Here is a 13593-nt window from a genome sequence, read left to right as displayed (position 1 = left end):
GAGGGAAAAACAAGAAGATTTTAGCTTGATGGGGAGCTGTTATGCACTCATGGACACCGCCTCTATGTGCCCCATTATGAGAAACTCCGTAAGGAAGCCATGAAGGAGTGTCATGACTCGAAATGGGCAAGCCATCCAGGGATGCATCGCACTTTGGCCCTTTTGGAGGAACGTTATTACTGGCCTCACATGGGTGCTGATATGGAAACCTATGTGAAAACCTGTCTAGTGTGCCAACAAGACAAGGTTGAGTTAAAGATTCCAGCCGATTTGCTTCAACCCTTGCCAGTTCCGGAAAGGCCATGGGAGAGTTTATCCATGGATTTTATTATTGGTTTGCCTAAGTCTAACGGGTTTGGGAGTATTCTTGTTGTGGTGGACAGGTTTTCAAAGTATGCGACATTTATTCCGGCGACCAAGGAGTGCCCTGCTGAGGAAGCAACTCGGTTGTTTCTTAGACACGTGGTGAAATATTGGGGAGTGCCACTGTCTATTATCAGTGATCGAGATGGACGATTTACGGGTAGGTTCTGGAAGGAGTTGTTCAAGTCAATGGACTCAGATTTGAACTTCTCCACGAGCATGCATCCATAAACCGATGGGCAAACTGAACGAGTAAATAGATTGTTGGAGACATATCTTCGACACTACGTAAGTGCCACACAAAGGGATTGGCCAAAGTTGTTGGATGTGGCCCAATTTTCATACAACTTGCAACGAAACGGGGCTACAAATCAAACTCTATTTGAAATAGTGACGGGTCAACAACCACTCACACCCAACGCTGTTGTGACCCATTATACAGGACCAAATTCGGTAGCCTATCGATTCGCAAAAGATTGGCAAGAGAAGAATCACTTGGCTAGAGCTTGTTTGCACAAGGCAAGTAAGCGTAGCAAGAAGTGGGCTGATCAAAAACGAAATGATGTGCAATTTCAAGTGGGTGACTCAGTCCTCGCTAAACTACACTTGATTTTGCGATATACTGGCTTGCACAAGGGTCTTGTGCGAAGGTATGAGGGGCCGTTCAAAGTTGTGAAGAGAGCAGGCAATGTGGCCTACAAGCTTGAGCTGCCAGCAAAACTTAAAGTCCACCCGGTCTTCTATGTAAGCATGCTTAAGCAATTTCATGTGGATCAAAAAGATCCGAATCGAGGCAAGTCTGAATGAGCATCGATGGGGGTAAAGGTGTCGTACAATCGCGAAGTCGAAAACATTGAGGCAGATCGGGTAATTGGACAAAAGTACTACCGACCACAGCATGAGTTCTTAGTTCGATGGAAGGGACTTCCTGATAGCGAAGTAAGTTGGGAACCTGCCGAGGCATTGTGGCAGTTCCAAGGGAAGATTGACCAATTCCATAAGGAAGATGCGACGAGGGCGTCGCTAGAACAAGTGGGGAGAATGTCATAGGTTGCGCATGGGAGCACGCAACCATGACAAACTTGTGTGATCCATTATATTTGAGGGAGGTCATTTGGCCTAACCAAACTGGCCTGTTGCCTGGAGAGATTAAAAGCCCATCTCAAGAGCCTGGTAAATATGGAAAGTGATCCAAGAAGATATGATTATGTAATCTTAGAGTTCTAATTGTATACAGCTTCTAATTGTGTCTTAGAGTTCTAATTGTATACAACTTTTAATTGTAGCCCTTGATGTACTTTGAGGCTCAACTATAAATAGAGACCTCTTTGCTCATTGTAATTCATTAAGTTGTTAATAAGAATTTTGAGAGTGTTCACTCAAACTTTTCTCCCAAGCGTTCTTGCTTTTGTTCATCTTTCAGAGTTCGTTCTTACTTCATTTTTCTGCTGTTCTTCGTGGGTGCCTTGAGGGAATTCTGTTGAATCCTTTATCATTGCAAGATTAAGTTGACTTAGGTGTTTTTACTGTTGAATCCGTTATCATTGCGAGTTAGGCTGACTTAGGCGTTTTTAAGCAAAGAAACTGCCTAATGCCGCACGGATCACGTGGAAAATTTCTAAGTCCGTGACACTAGCACAACCTTGACAATTCTAAATAAAAATTGACAAATTTATAGATAAATAAAGAAAATAATATAAGGCTAACCTTTCACTTTTCAGGCAAACCCAAATCATTTACTTGTGGTCCTTCTAAATTCGTAGAATCCTTGCACGAGTCTTTTCCAAGCTGAGAGTTAATTAAATCCACCATGAAATTCACCGTAACCGCCAGCGGAACTCTTGAGATACCCGTAACCTTAAATTGATCTTCTCATTCTCTAATAACTCTATTAAGCATTCTTCCATTCCGGGTATTTTCATTTTTCCGTCAGAGCCACGTCCTTTGTTCCTCTATTTAAGCTGAATACCTCCCTCAATAACAACACTTTTTGAATTCATGTTAATGTTATGGTCACATTTTTTCCCTAAACGAACAAGCTGTTATTTTTTTTGTTTTGAATGCTACATTTTACTTCTGTCTTATTCTAGTATATGGTGCGTTTTATAGCATTAGTTTAAGTGGTTCATTTTACTAAAACGATGTGTTTCAGTCCATTATTACTATTGGTTTTAGACTTTTATTGGGTTTCTTTATATACCTGTAACTAAGTCTAAAGGGAGGTTATGAAAATTGGAATCAGTATTTTTAGTATTCTCTTTTCTGCTTCTCTCTCTTGATTTCTTCTCTTCTTTTTCTCATGGCTGTGGAAAGGGTGACTACGATGATGCAAAATGAATTAGGAATGATGCAAGGGGAGCTTACTCATCTGCAAGTTGAATTCACTCAGTTAGATGCAAGGATTGATGCGCACTTAAAGGACTTTCAGGAGGGAATTAAGTCGAAGGTATGATCTGAACTTCGTTCTGAGCTTCATTCTTTATTTGAACATTATTTTGGACAAAGTTCTCTTGCTGTAGTTACTGGTGTGATGACTAGTAAAGGGAAAGGTATTTTAGGCTCTCTTCCTGAATTTGTAGCAAAGGAACACCTAGTACTGTCGCCTATACCAGATTTAGGTCATTAGAGTATGTCCTTGTGAGGAGGTACAGTGGAAGTCGGGAATTCCTCTTTTTGAGTAGATTGTCTGCACTTTGATGGTGGTAATTTTAGAGGGTGGTGGTCTAAATTAGAACAATATTTTGAGGCTGAAGGGATAGGTGAACATACAAAGGTTAGGGTGGTTATGTTGCATTTAGAAGGGAATGCATTAGACTGGCATCACTTATTTGTGCGCAAACATGGAGGGTTGCACCAACTGACTTGGGAGATGTATGCTAGGGGACTTAGGGAATGTTTTGGATCTGACTCCTTCCTTGATCCTTTGACTGAGTTAGTAACTCTCAAGCAACATGGATCTGTTAACCAGTTCCATGATGGATTTCTGAGTTTGTTAAATCAGCTGAATCTGCCTGAAACCTATGCATTAAGCATATTCATCAATAATTTGAAACCTAAAATAGGTCAGTATCTCAGGTTGTTTAAGCCTTAAACGTTAGTGGAGGGTTACCATTTAGCTAGGCAAGTTGAGAATATTGTACTAGGACCGGTAAAAAAGGGGTTCACTGTTGGTAGTGGAGTTAGTTTATTGATACCTTTATTTTCTATTTCTAAAGTGCAGTAGGGAATGAAAAGCTCGGCCTCAGCGGGGGGGTCAATGAGTGGTAACTCAGGACAAAGAATTCCTTCTAAGTCTTTATCTCAAGTAGAGTTGGAGGATAGAAGGAATAAGCGCCCTTATTTTTGGTGCGGCTCGAAGTACTCACAAGGTCACAAATGTTTGAAGTCTTAACTGTACCAGCTTATTATTGAGCCACTATGGGTACAAGGTTCTGACATGAAAAGTCTATCGTCTAAAGATTTTCAAGATTATTCTGAACATTTAGACTTAGCAGATCAGACTCCAAAAAGTCCTACTCTTGTGTTATCGTTACATGCTCTTCAAGGGTTGTAGGGACATAACACTATGAGATTTCCAGTTGTTATTGGTCACACTGAAGTGGTGGTCTTAGTGGACTCTGGCAACATACATAATTTTATAGATTTTAATATGGCTAAAAGGTTGAATTTGGCAGTAGAATCGGGAAGTACCTTACGGGTGATGGTAGCAAATGGGGTTCAATTGTCTACTCAAGGATTGCGCAGAGCAGTTTCATAGAAATCACAAGGTTATAATTTTACCACTGATTTCTTAATTCTATCAGTAATGGGATTTGACTTGGTTCTTGGCATTCACTGGCTGTCATCTCTAGGTCCGATTGTATGGAATTTCTCTAATTTAACTATGCAGTTTAATCACATGGGACAGAATTGTATCTTTCAAGGCATAGTACCTGGTTCACTACATATTGTTCCGAGTAGTCAACTTTCCAAATGCCTAAGTTTGGTAGTAATGGCCCATGCCCTATGCTATTAGCTTCTTGTGATCAGGCTGCTCTTACAATGCAGCTAGTTCTGTTACCACCTAATTTGCAAGGTCTCCTTTATGAATTTGAGGATATATTTCAGACTCCCAAAGGTCTTCCTCCTCCTCGATTACAAGACCATATGATTCATGTGATAGATGAGTCTAAGGTTGTTAAGGTGAGGCCTTACAAATATCCTGCAGTCCAGAAAACTAAAATAGAGAAATTGATACAAGAAATGTTACAAGCTGAAATAATCAGGGACAGCAACAACCCATTTGCATCTCCTGTGGTGATGGTTAAGAAGAAATATGGCAGTTAGAGGCTATGTATAGACTACAGGTAGCTTAACCAAATGACCATTAAAGACAGATTCCCTATCCCTATTATTGAAAAACTCTTGGATGAGTTGGGGCAACCAAATTTTTTCTCCAAATTGGATTTGCGCTTAGGTTATCATTAGATTCAAATGTAGGAGTAGAGTGTGTACAAAACATCGTTCAAAACTCATACTGGCCATTATGAATTCTTGGTCATGCTATTTGGCTTGACCGATGCCCGATCTAGTTTCCAATCACTGATAAATTCAGTATTTTGATCTTTCTTATGGAGATCGATTCTTATTTTTTTTATGATATACTTGTGTACTCTCAGAAATGGTCTGACCATTTGATTTACTTGCAAGAGGTGCTCTAAGTGTTGAGATCTAATCAACTTTATGCTAAGCGATCTAAGTGCATTTTTGGATCTACTCAGGTGGAGTACCTTAGACATGTTATCTCTCAATGAGCTGTTAGTATGGATCGAACCAAAGTGGCTGGTGTTCTGGACTGGTCTCCTCCAAAGTCTATCAAGGAGTTACGAGGCTTCATTAGATTGTCCGGATATTACAGATGGTTCATCAAGGGGTATAGATTATTGGCTAAGCCCCTCACTATATTATTAAAAAAGATGTTTCCTAGCAGTGGACAGTGTTGGAGTAGACTGCCTTCGATTAGCTCAAAACAGTTGTTTGTCAAGCTTCAGTTCTTGCTTTACCAAATTTTCAAGAGCCTTTTTGTGTAGAGACAGATGCTAGTGGTCAAGGGATCGGAGCTGTTTTGCAGCAGAAGGGAAGACCAGTGGCATACTTCAGCAAGACGTTAAGAGTCAAATACCAAGCTTTGTCTATCTATGACAAAGAGATACTTGCAGTACTGTTGGCAATTAAGAAATGGCATTCCTATCTTATTGGCAAACATTTCTTCATTAAAACAGATCACCAGAGCTTAAAATTCCTCTCCGAATAGTAGGCAATTACACCTTACCAGCAAAGATGCTGGGATACGATTATTCGATCTCATATTGTAAAGGAGCTCAGAATATAGTAGTCAACACTCTATCTAGGAAACCTCATGACCACACTCATCAACTGCTCCAATGTGAAAGCAGTTTTGACTCTTTTGGGTCTACGGTATGGGTACGCATTATGGCTTCATATGCGATAGATAATAAGCTATATCAGCCATGTCACCATGTTCAAACGCAGCCCTAGTTACATCCAAAGTACTCGTGCCATGATACATTCCTTCGCAGATTGGGTAAAATTGTGGTAGGAAATGATATCCAGCTTCGAAGACACATATTTGGCCTTTTTCATGACAGTGCTTTGGGAGGTCATTCTGGCATCCATGCCACTTAGCACAGGATATCTGCCTTGCTCTATTGGAAGGGTCTCTTTAAAGATGTTAAGCATTTAGTGCGAGAGTGTGTCATTTGCCAGCGCTGCAAAGCTGATAATTTTGCTTTACTTGGGCTTTTGTAACCCTTACCTATACCCGATCGTGCTTGAACTGTCATCAGCATGGATTTTATTGAAGGTCTACCTTTGTCACAGGGTAAATCAACCATTCTTATAGCGATTGACCGATTGACCAAGTATGGTCACTTCATTACCTTAGCTCATCCTTTTACTGCCTTCACCGTAGCTTAAGAGTATCTTAACCACATTTATAAGTTGCATGGGATACCTAAGTCGGTCGTGTCTGATAGAGATAGAATTTTTTTAAGCAACTTTTGGCAGGAACTATTTTGATATTTGGGCGCTAAACTAAAGATGTCTACTGCCTACCACCCTCAAATTGATGGCCAGACAGAAATTTTTAACAAATGTTTAAAAAGTTATTTGAGATGCATGACTGGTGAAAAGCTTTCTACTTGGGCGTCTTGGTTACCCTTGGCGGAGTGGTGGTACAATACCACCTACTATTTAGCTATTCAGACCACTCCCTATGAAGCTTTATATGGGCAAGATCCACCTCTTTATTTACCTTATGAAACTGGTGCTTTTCCAATGGCTACAGTAGATCGCACCTTGCAACATTGAGAGGTTATGCGCAAGGTTCTAAAATTTCATCTCACTCGGGCTCAAGATCAGATGAAACAGATAGGGAACAAACGGAGGTCAGAGCGGGAAGTTTAGGTGGGCGATTTGGTGTATTTGAAGTTGCAACCATATCGACAACATTCTTTGCACAAGTTCAAAAAACAGAAGTTGTCACTCGGTATTTTGGCCTTTTTTTAGTAGAGGCTCGTGTGGGACAAGTTGCTTACAAACTGTTATTACCATCTTCTGCTCGTATTCATTCTACTTTTCATGTCTCCCATTGTAGAAGCATATTGGGTCTACGGTTAGTGCCTCTACCTTACCACCAGTGGGGTCTGGTGGAGCTCTTCTTAAGACACCGATTCGAGTATTGGACAGACGCCTAGTCAAGCAAGGTTACCATGCAGCTGTGGAGGTTCTCGTTGAGTAGGCGGACACCTTTCTTGAGGATTCCACTTGGGAGAATTTGCATGATCTTTAACGTCGCTTTCCTGCGTTTGATTCTTGAGGACAAGGATCCTGTTCAGGGAAGGGCATTTGTTATGGAATAGTTTCAACGGTCTTTTTCATTTTCATATTTTTGTTATTGTTTTTATTTCTTTTGTTTTGAGCGTTGCATTTTACTTCTGTCTTATTCTAGTATACGATGCATTTTATAGCGTTAGTTTAAGCGGTTCGTTTTGCTAAAACGATGTGTTTTAGTACATTGTTACTATTGGTGTTAGACCGTTATTGGGTTTCCTTATATACCTTAGACCGTTATTGGGTTTCCTTATATACCTGTAACTAAGTCTAAAGGAGGTTATGAAAATTGGAATCAGTATTTTCAGTATTCTTTTTTTCGCTTCTCTCTCTCAATTTCGTCTTTTCTTCTTCTTTATGTTCTTTCTATTACTTCAGATATATTTCGTGACAGATTACGCCTAGATTTCCTTTAAACTTGCATCCATGGGCCAAAAGGCTCTGGTTCGTTTGACTTGCCGGTATTTGGATCCGAAGAGTCCACCGTCGGCTTCTTCTCCTTCCCCTGAGTTCGACTTTCACTCTTTCAAGGACACATATCCTTCGCATGCCCATATTGGCCACAGGTAAATCAGATTGACGGCGGGGATTCGTATTCTACCTCATGTCATTGTTGACCCTAACCTGAGATATCAGAGGCTTATTGATATTAACATATATAACCATTCTGACAAATCTTCCCCTAGATCTGTTAACGATATTCGGATCCAATTTTGCCACTCTCCCAATCAAGCCCCCTATTTCCCCAAGAATCTTCCTCTTGTACAGGTGTCCGGGAAGACCAGGCAACCTGGCCTAGGCCAACACAACACTCGGATAGGGTTGAAGTGGGTTGAATTCCACCGTCCATGGTTGAACGGTCAAGTATTTATCCTTAATATTAAAAATAAAAATAATACAAATATAAATATGGTAATATAATAGATAATAAATAGTTTTTATTAGGATAAAAAGTTGTGTCTAAAGTGAATCCAATTTATGACCTATTAATGGAGTGTTATTTTTTTTCCGAAATAGTTGAGTTAAAATTATAGTTGTATCAAAAACAAATTATAAAATATATTAAGAATTTTTAGTTATTTTATATAAATATTTCTATTATAATAAAACATCCATATTAATTTTTTTACAAATCAAATTTGCATTACGACATCATTACGTAAAAGCATAATTAATTATTATATTTAAAATAAAATATTTATAATTTATATAACATCAAAATTATTTGAATTTATCTAAATTCAAACAGAATAAAGAAAATCTCAACTTAAAATAATTCAGATCCGAAAAGGATCCCCGAATTCACCCAATTGCGGTCTCTAAATAAAATCGACATTAAACTATTGTGTGATTCTGAGTCTAGAATATTTTAGTTTATAATTAATTTATTTTGTTTTGCCAAATCAGATATTTTATGAATACAAACAACGTGACTTCCACCAACAACCATATTTTTATGTCAACCTTCCACCATTTAGTTTCAAATACTGTGTTCCTCCTTCAACAGTGTTAAATTTTTGTTCTAGGAATTTCAAAGTATTCCAAAATAATGGGTGTCGAATTTCAGGATAAATGGGGTTGTAAAATTAGGTACAAATATGAACCAGCGTCCTCCTTACAATCAGCTTTCTACATGCACTAAAATATATGACCCTAAACGACACTGGGTTTGGAAGAGTTGCAAAAATGATGGCATATATTTATAGCTACGTATTCAGGCCCATTTCTCCATATAGCAAACAGTATGCACATCTTTTTTTATATAGTTACATTTACACAAGTTTCCAGCTATGATGACCTCCTTAATCAAACACATTTACACATTTGTGTATATGTAAGTATACACAAGTTTCCGGCATTGATCGCAAGTGACCACGATAGCAATCGTTTAACTCCACAAACACGACTTCACCGCTACCGCAACTGAAATCCCTATTCTTTAGATGGAGGAGTTTCAACTTTCGATGTCGTCTTGTTATACTTTCGATGTCGTCTTTCTCTACCGTAAAACACCCAGAAGAACAAACAGAATATCACCGAAACCGTTGCAATCAGCAAGCCGATATAAACCCGTTGGCTTTGTTTCCTTAGCCCTGGACAATGATGCTGGTGCATGTCCTTAAGAGTGTCTCGGATCATGGAGCAATCTACTAGGCTAGCAAGGAAGGGACCATAACTGTACAATGCATAGCTCACATTAACAGCTGCACTCATCTGCTTGTACAAGTCAGGGGTCAACCGTCCTGTTGTGCTGCAAATGCCAGCTCCTGATACTTGACATACATATTTGTTCCATTCCTATATCGAACATATAATGAATCAAACTCCAAAATTCACACATTTCATTTTAAAAATTTGAAAAACCACAAGGTTTTTTTAAGTACCTGTATTGCATTACCCAAGGCTACTGCACCCTCACCACATTGTTTAGTCTGTTCGACCATGTATGGGTCACAAATGATTGGTACTAATGGACCAGATTGATTGTAGTAAAGAGGTTTTGCTTCTGGAGGGAGGTTGTTGGCATTGGCTATAAGAGAAACATGATGGTTCAGCAGAGTATCAATACCATTGGTGACTAATTTGCTTGCATCCGTCACATTTTTGCCAAATTCACTATCCACACAAGGAAGAAGTGACTTAATGGCTGAACCAGCCATGGGGTTTTGAACCCATTCGTCCACTGCAATGCATGTATCTGCCATTAAGCTGAATTTTAGTGAAAATTTTGGTTAGACTTACATATAACATGAGATAACATTTATGCCTGCTACATGTGCATATGCCTTGTATGATTTGTTTAGACTTTTAGACTTACTTGTGGAAAGCTAGAAATGCACCACACAAGACAAAAGCCAGAGATGCAATGATCCATCCAATCACCACGAATCTGTAATTGTAGATTGTTAATTTTGATGACAATTATATATAATGGATGAGGAGAGGTAAATAGAGGTGCCTATATTAGCGGTAAGTTTGTATTTTATCTTTTTTACTCAAAAAATAGATAAATTAATCTTTATATGTTAGATCAAACAACAAATTGGTTCTTTATATTAAAATTTTTATCTATTTGTACAGTTAAAAACTGGCGTGATTGACAGAACAACTAGATAATAACACGTGGCATGCTAAGTATACTGCATGCTAATGCACAAAAACTAATTTTTAATTGTAGAAATGGATGGAATTTTTAACAAAAAAAATTAATTTACTCTTTAATTTAAGGTATAGTAATTAATTTTCTATTTTTTATATTTAGGGAAAAAAATACAATTTGACTCCTATATAAGGGAGTCTATAATACTTTTACTAACGAGGAGATGATAATCACTTACAAGTACACCAAAGTTTGCAAGCCAAAAAGCGAAAGCACTGCAATCCATTCACAAAATAGAGAAAAAAAAATCCCAATTTGATGAGATAAATTAATAATCGGTGTATCAAAAGAGAACAATCATTGATAGTCAACCAGATTAGGGGAAACCAAAAAGGCTTACAGAATCCAATAAATGCCACTAGAAGCATGGTAGCTGTAACTAAGATCAAAGCCAGGTTCCTGTAATTAACCAACATGTTAAATGCACTTTGTTTGAGCTTGCACTGAAAAGAAAACATAGAAAAAGCATTTTGACATACACAGGGTTGAGAACTTTGGGCAAGGAATCCAAAATGCTTGCGGATGTATTATAAGGCAAGTCCTTTGAGGCATTCAATTGAGAGGTGACCGTATCGATCTGGGTTATGATTTCAGGTGGTAGAAATTGTTGGTCCAAAGAAACACTCTTGGCTGAATAAAGATAAAGGTAGACGTTTGTAAGACCATCGGAGACTTTCTTCGCTTGATTCACTATGTATTTTGCTGCTTCATATACGGTTTCCAGGAACCTTGCTTCTCCATCATACATTATACCGCATCCAACACTGAAAAAAAACATGAAAAAGCATGATAGCGGTTAACTACTGTGATCAAAACATCAAATTCCAAAGCACAGAAATAATTAATTAGATCACTTACATTGCTGTGGTGGTGAAAAGTACGAGAAAGATTAGAATAAGTATATAAGCAAGTGGAGGATAAGCATAGGACATGTTGTTGTGTTTGCAGCAGCAGCAAGCACATAGTATAAGCACACCAAGCAGAACGAACCAGGCCAAAGCAGTGGCTAAGAAAGGAAAAGAACTAAAAGCAACGGACTGCATGGCAAAAACTCGAAACTTTCAGAGCCATTTTGAAACCAATAGCATGAATTGTAGGAGCTTGATTGAAGAAATCTTACAGCATAGTAATGTTTGTTAGTAATGTTCCATCCACCTGTATAATAATGTAAATGGTCTAGAGGGTCTCTCCTGCGTGTTTGTTTCTCGGCTAATACTATGTAAGTTCCATTCCCTGATTTAGCCTTTTCCATTTTATCCCTCACTGAACCCACCATTCCTGTACGTAAGAGAATCATCATCAATTCATCATCATCATAACCTAGCTGGTTCATGATAATACGTTAAAGCAACATATAAAAACCATACCTGAAAATTTATCATCGAATGGCACTTTGATGCCAGGCAAATTACCATCCATGCCTGGCATTGGCATTGGCATTGGCAAATTACCAGCCATGCCTGGCATTGGCATATTACCATCCTTGCCTGGCATTGGCATGTTACCATCCTTGCCTGGCATTGGCATGTTACCATCCGTACCTGGAATTGGCACGTTACCATCCTTGACTGCCGTTGGTATATTACCATTAACTGGCACCGGCAAATTACCGGCGTCTAAAGGCACTGGCAAATTACCATCTACATTCTGTCCAAGCGAAGATGAAAAGATGGTTGATAAAATGAAGAAGAAAGGTGGTATAAGAAAAAATGGCTTCAATTCAACAAGCAGCCTCATCTTTATTCTTCTACTCTGGATTTGATGATTTTTTTCCCTTGGTGGAAAGCCAAGGATGAAGATGGCTTTCCATTAACCAAAGATTGTAAATCCAAAGTTTGTTTTTAGGGTGTAGGTAATTTCCAAAAACACATTCTTTTTCAGTTCTTTTTCATGTCTATATTTGTCTTTAAATTGTTATTATCATTTATAATATACCTCTTTTAACATCTTTTTATTGCAATAAAAATAGCTTGGCCCTAAATCTTTAACCAATTTTTTCTTATCTTCTATTTGTCAATAAATTTATACTTCTGACGGGGTTGTCACATAAATGATAGGATAACTTATACACTTTTTCGTTGTTAGCTTATTTTAATAAAAAATATATATGGAATGAATTAGCTTTCTTTAATATCAAAGGAAGTTCTAAATTTTTTTTATTAAATGTATGTTTAATTAATATATATATATGGAATGAATTAGCTTTCTTTAATATCAAAGGAAGTTATAATTTTTGTTATTAAATGTATGTTTAATTAATGAGAATAGTAGGGTAAAGTCACAAATATCATTCATCAATATAAGAGAATATATATAAATGCCATATCGCATTGAGAATAGGAGAATTACTCCTATTCACCCTCTACTTTCTATAATATAGAAAACTACTCCTTTAAATAATTTATCTTATAATATTGCATACTAATCTTCCTGTAATACCCCCTCAAATGGTACCGTCGGAGTTGTATTTTATCTTGTACACTCATTTGCTACCTAGAGCTTTCTTTTCAAAAGGAAGACTCTATAATTCATGTGTCATTTGCTTTCAAAGCTCAAACCTCCCTTTTGCATAGCACTATGCCACCAAGCATCTTTCATATCCTCCTTAAAAGACTGTGGTTCCACCCCTGCAGTTATTGCTACAATAAATTTTCGTGTTTCGCAGTAAATTTATCACAATTAACATAATGTGTTATAGGAAAACGTGTACCTGAGGAAGGAGAGAAAGTGAATGGTATGGGAGATAGACTTTTCATAATCACTACATGTGTCACAAAGCCCGTTAATTTGGATGGATGGATTTTTGTTCTTATACCTCGACCTATAGAGGAATCAAGAGAAGCATTCGAACCAGAAGTTGAATCTTGCGAACCATTACCCGCCTGGACAACCACCTCTATTGACACATCCTCCGCTAAGACATGAGGTGACTGCGTTTGTGACGCGGAGAGGGACAAGGCTCGCCACTTGTAACACCCCTAACTCTTATCCATTGTTGAATTAGAGTTACAGAGAATTACCGATCAACTGGAAACTTTAAAACATCATAACATTCAATAATTTAAATATATAATAAATTACTCATTCTCATACATTTCATCCCTAAATCGAGCCCTCGAGGCTCAAAAAATAGCTTGGGAGCAATTCGGGACTAATTTGAAACAAAACAGGAATTTTAG

At 38.0% G+C, this 13593-nt stretch overlaps 1 protein-coding gene across 1 annotated transcript; it reads right to left on the bottom strand.

Moving 5' to 3' along the window:
- Nucleotides 1–8817: 8817 nt before the first annotated feature.
- On the bottom strand, nucleotides 8818–12284 carry LOC107916275 (uncharacterized). Its single transcript, XM_016845455.2, has 9 exons — nucleotides 11782–12284; nucleotides 11535–11692; nucleotides 11273–11451; nucleotides 10894–11178; nucleotides 10755–10813; nucleotides 10593–10629; nucleotides 10073–10144; nucleotides 9639–9963; nucleotides 8818–9552 (listed from the first exon to the last, which is right to left on the bottom strand). Exons 1-9 carry the CDS (start codon nucleotides 12149–12151, stop codon nucleotides 9187–9189), a joined length of 1851 nt encoding a protein of 616 aa, XP_016700944.1. The 5' UTR covers nucleotides 12152–12284; the 3' UTR covers nucleotides 8818–9186.
- Nucleotides 12285–13593: the final 1309 nt, after the last annotated feature.

This window comes from Gossypium hirsutum, chromosome D10 (assembly GCF_007990345.1).
Source record: "Gossypium hirsutum isolate 1008001.06 chromosome D10, Gossypium_hirsutum_v2.1, whole genome shotgun sequence".
Lineage (NCBI taxonomy): Eukaryota > Viridiplantae > Streptophyta > Magnoliopsida > Malvales > Malvaceae > Gossypium > Gossypium hirsutum.
Note: the sequence above shows the minus strand (reverse complement) of the source record. Positions and strands in the feature narration are given on the sequence as shown.

What these genes read in the sequence shown, in the direction of transcription:
- LOC107916275 (XM_016845455.2), bottom strand. Translation starts at nt 12,151, where the DNA reads ATGAGGCTGCTTGTTGAATTGAAGCCATTTTTTCTTATACCACCTTTC. An exon ending in ATTCGATGATAAATTTTCAG is followed by an intron (nt 11,693 to 11,781) that starts GTATGGTTTTTA and finishes TCTTACGTACAG; the next exon opens with GAATGGTGGGTTCAGTGAGG. An exon ending in CTTTTCACCACCACAGCAAT is followed by an intron (nt 11,179 to 11,272) that starts GTAAGTGATCTA and finishes GTTTTTTTTCAG; the next exon opens with TGTTGGATGCGGTATAATGT.